The sequence below is a fragment of the Populus trichocarpa genome, chromosome 10 (assembly GCF_000002775.5).
Source record: "Populus trichocarpa isolate Nisqually-1 chromosome 10, P.trichocarpa_v4.1, whole genome shotgun sequence".
Lineage (NCBI taxonomy): Eukaryota > Viridiplantae > Streptophyta > Magnoliopsida > Malpighiales > Salicaceae > Populus > Populus trichocarpa.
Genome location: NC_037294.2, coordinates 14614440 through 14619210, shown reverse-complemented (window position 1 = coordinate 14619210; position 4771 = coordinate 14614440). Strand labels below are relative to the sequence as shown.

The following is a 4771-nucleotide window of genomic DNA, read 5'->3' as shown; positions in this document are numbered from 1 at the left end:
TAGAAGCACCTTTGCTGCCATAATTAAATCATTAGTCCTTAATTTCTTGAAGATAGTATGATTTTTGGTATTAAGATTTTTTTGTCTTGTTAATCAGAGGCAGTAATTGGGATTCTTCAAATCTCGGTATGTCTCATTTTGTCTCAAACTACTGGCAAGCAAAATGAATGGGGATGAGGAGAAATTTAATAATTTAAGTTTTCAGTTATTTTAAAATATAATTTATATTATTTTTTAATATATATTTTTAAGTAAAAGTTCTTGAAACTTGTACAGACTCACAGTATTTTATGTTTAATTTTTATCATGAGTATAATAAGATTCGAACTCATGACTGCTTGGTTATCGAGATTCTAATATTATATTAAAAAGCTAATTCAACTCAAAATTTAAATTTTAAAATAAAATTTATATTATTTTCTAAATCATTATCATTTCATGTCAAGGCAATTACAAAGAATAGAAAGGAAAAAAGAATGCTGCCTTTTGGTGCCTGTGGGCTGGATTTAACGTTTGATTCTACTTTTTGCCTGATCATTGGATTTTTAGTTAAGGAAACTAACCAGCAGATACTTTTGTTAATTGTTGGTAAACATAATTAAGTTATAGCACGAGAACTTATAATGAATTACTTCAATTTTTAGATCAATGGTTTTTCTTTTTATGAGATTTTAGACATTCATACTCATATAATTGTACTTTTTCCGCACATTTTTGTTCTTATTTCAAATCCAAAAAGAAGGGCAGTTGGAATTACATTTTCTAAAAAAATTAATTTATATTTTTTTGTTTTTAAATTATTTTAATATTTTAATATGCTAATGTTAAAAATAATTTTTAAAAAATAAATAAATAAATTATTTTGATATATTTATAAATAAAAAATTTTAAAAACATAGAAATATGCTAAACAATCTCATACTTCACTTAAATTTACCGCAGAATATTCAAAGTTTGAGATATTTTGAGAATTAGAATGTCACTATCAAATTCAACACCACAAAAATGTTACACGTGTTATCCACCTCATGATAATCGTACACAGGTTACAGTTTCTGTGCATCCGAGCAGTGAGCTGAGAGAGGCTGAACAAAATCCAGCATTCACTCGTACCGTTACTGTTGGATGCAACCACTCCTCATCTTTTACCGTACACGTGTCGCACGTGAATATGGGCTGTAACCCAATAATGAGTTTTGACCACAAAGCACCGTTTGTTTTCTCGGCCAATCGGATTTTTATTTATTTTTTAATTCTTAAATTATTTTAATATATTAATATCAAAAATAAATTTTAAAAATAAAAAAAATATTATAAAAAGCAACCTTACAGTAATCTCAAGAAACTACAAAACTAGCCGTTCATTTTACAATAATAGTTTTTTTTTCAAAAGAGCTAAATTAATTAAATAGTTTATTTATTCTATCATATCAACCACTGTTGTCTGGTTGTAGACAAGAAAATCAAAGGCAAGATCAGGACAGAGACCGGTGAACAAACTTCAATAATTATATAGAAATGGGTTACTATCAGTTATCACAACTTCTCGTAAAAAAAAAAAGGGACTCATTGGTTTTTTTTTTTTTAAAAAAAAATAATGAAATTTAAGTTTAAAATACACAAATAGATACAAGTTTTGGATCCGTATCAATTATGAGTCATTTTTTTTTTATGTTTAATTAAACAATTGCTGGCCTACGTGACATTGTTTTGTACATACAATAATAGAAGAAAACAAGTCAAATAATATATGATGATTAAATAGTAAGGCCTACCATCACAGCTAAACCTCACTTCCAATGATTAATGGACCTACTACACATCTACCAGCTGATTGCATCTGAACTTGCTTTATCTTGGACCGTCCAAAGCTACAAAAAGATGTGTAACTTTTTTTGTGCTTGAACATGTGAGAGTAACTCTCAAAATCTAATCATTTTTTTTTTTTAAAAAAGGTAAAAGTCAAATTGACGTGATCCTATCTCTTTAAAATATAACCCTTTCGCTAATTACTCGATATTAATTCCACACCCCCGTCATCTTTATTATAATGAAGTTTTGGTTGTGGATTACGTACGTGTACATACACTTTGGGACAAGAAGAATACAACTTCAGGTGCATCAATTTTCCTTCATCTGAATTATGAACTTTATACGATCTTAAGCTACATATTCTAGCAGCAGCTGCCTAATTCTAACATATGTGTGTGTGTGTGTGTGTGTGTGTGTAGGTAATAGTAATTATGGTTAAGACAAGAAAATAGAGGATCCCCCCGCTCTAGCTCCTTCTCCAGAGATGCATACGGAGCAACTGTTTTTACACGAATCTATCTGTGCCTCAAGAGATTCAGACGCACGAAGTGTCAAGCATGCATGAGAAAGGAAGTAATTAGGTTAATCAAAGAAAATAAAACTTGAGAAAGAACACGTATCTGAAGTGGCTGTGTCTCATTCATGCCAAAGCAAAAGGAAAATATATAAAGAGCAAAAGAAAGGGAACTAAAAGGATTAGCCAGACCAGTACTAACTTATAAGGCAAAGCTGATCAAGAACATGCTAATTGCCACGAGGAAAAATAATAGTACAAGACTAAGAAATTAAACTAAAAAGAATAGAGAAACAACATCAAGAATTGCAATAATTTGTTAGATGATATACCAAAGCTTTGATCCATACTATCCCTTGTATACATTAATATTTATCTATGCCTCATAAGGCCAAGCCATAAGAAAATTTGTCAAGAACTCTCACATAAGAATGTCAGCCCTGCCGCAGCTATTTACACTCCACCAAGAAAAAAAAAGAGAGATCCCCACCAAAACTATGGCTAGCTAGGAGGAGTTATTGACAGTGTTAATCATGCCAGCATACTAACATGACCACACATCTCCTTATTATGTAAAGCCTAGCCCTTTGTTCTCTAAGGACAGCACCTAGTCCTTTGCTTGATATCCTTCTCTTCGAGCTTCCCATGCTAGCGCTATTAATCTTCATCTTCAGTGAACTTTTTTTTTTAATCTTTTTTTTTGGAGGGCGGGCACTGAATTGAATGGCAAATGATTTTTTGAGCTGCAAGTTTGTGAGGTGGCTTGAAATGGAAGTGCAAGAAGGGGAGATTGTTTATATAGTAAGATGGGTGTGGTCCTAGCTAACACTGGTCTAGTAAAGAGCCAACGATGGGGCATGAAAGGGCTCGCTGTGCCCCTGAACCCTCCAGACAATAATACCATACATCTAGGCCCCGCAGCCCCAGTTGGAACCATATCCAAACACTCCCTAGTAAAATGATAACAAGAATCCAAACAAGCCTCTTCTCTTGCCTTGCCATGCTCTATAATCTACACCGTATCCTAACCTGTGAAGGCAAATAGGCATCACCCACCTGCACAACGGGTGACCATGACTTCAGTAAGGTGACAAATTTCTTAGCTGACGGGCTGCTTTTCAATTTGTAAATGATGATGTGATCATAGTTTGACAAAGAATCCTACTTAATTTCTCTTTTATAAATTGTATTTTTTGTTGTTGTTGTTGTTGGATCCACCTAAAAAGGTAATAGAAGAGAGTTGAATCGTACATCACAATGCAGTATAAAGTGCCCTTTCAGCATGTTTAAAGGCTATAATGAGCTCATCTCAACAAGTTTTTGAGACTCCTTTCAGTATAACAGTATACTTTAAGAATTTCACGGTAAACACAAATTTAGCGACTTATGAATAGAAACAATGTAATAATTATTTTACCGTTTCAAAATAAAATTATTGAACTAGTAAGGTAATAATTTCTTTTTATAATATTTATTAATTATTATCATATTGATAAATAATAAGTTAATTTATTAATATTTTCAAGTACAATGAAATGATTAAATTGTTTTTTTTTTTAATTAAACTTGTATCCAGAAGTTTTTTCATATTTTTATCTTTATGTTTTTTAATTATAATCAAGTTGATTGAGAAATAATTTAATATTTTAACAAAAATAATATATAATTTTAAAATTAAAAATAGTTAATACGTACAAAGTATACACCAACATGCGGATCGATAGTCTTGATCTTTGGATTGTTCTTGAGGTCTCATAAGATGAAAAAATTTCACCTTCCGTCGTGGCGTTGAAAGCATCCTGACATATTGTTCCCGGTGGTCAAGCGCATCGGTTTGACTCTAGTAGATTTTTTTTCTTCCCCTCCCTGTTTTCTCTTTATTCTTCTCGAGTTTTGTGACGAATGCCAAAACATAAAGGTGTTCTGTCATTTGTTTTTTTATCTAATTTGATCATCATTATTTTAACTGTTATTTATTTTATTTTATATATTTTTCAATTTCATTCCTTATTATTTGGTTTCATTTAATTTTTATATCAAATTTAGTCTTTATTTTTTTAGTTTTTTTTTTATCTTTTTATTAATTGAATTGTATTTTCAATTTCATCATTCAATATTTGATTTTAATTTTTTTATGTTAAATTTGGTCCCTATTTTTTTTCATTGCTATTTGTTTGGTTTTGGATATTTTTTTAATTGATTTTTTTTTCTAATTCAATCCCTCAGTATTTTATTGATCGAGAATTTTGTTTCGTTGTTTTTTAGAGTTTGCCTTCTATGAGTTTAGTCTCGAGCTTATAACTTAGATCATTCAAAAGTTAACACGGGTTGACTTTGGTTTTTTAAGTCCTTTTTTAATTTTATTTTTTTAAATTTCTATCATTTAATATTTGATTTATTAAGAATTAATCTTCGTGTTTTTTTTTTTTTTTTTGCATTTTTCTT

The 4771-nt window shown here is 30.3% G+C and overlaps 1 protein-coding gene across 1 annotated transcript; it reads right to left on the bottom strand.

Moving 5' to 3' along the window:
• Window positions 1–2508: 2508 nt before the first annotated feature.
• Window positions 2509–3121, bottom strand: LOC18102580 (small polypeptide DEVIL 4). The gene has a single exon (XM_024610310.2). The coding sequence runs from the start codon at window positions 2992–2994 to the stop codon at window positions 2854–2856; it is 141 nt and encodes a 46-aa protein (XP_024466078.1). The 5' UTR covers window positions 2995–3121; the 3' UTR covers window positions 2509–2853.
• Window positions 3122–4771: the final 1650 nt, after the last annotated feature.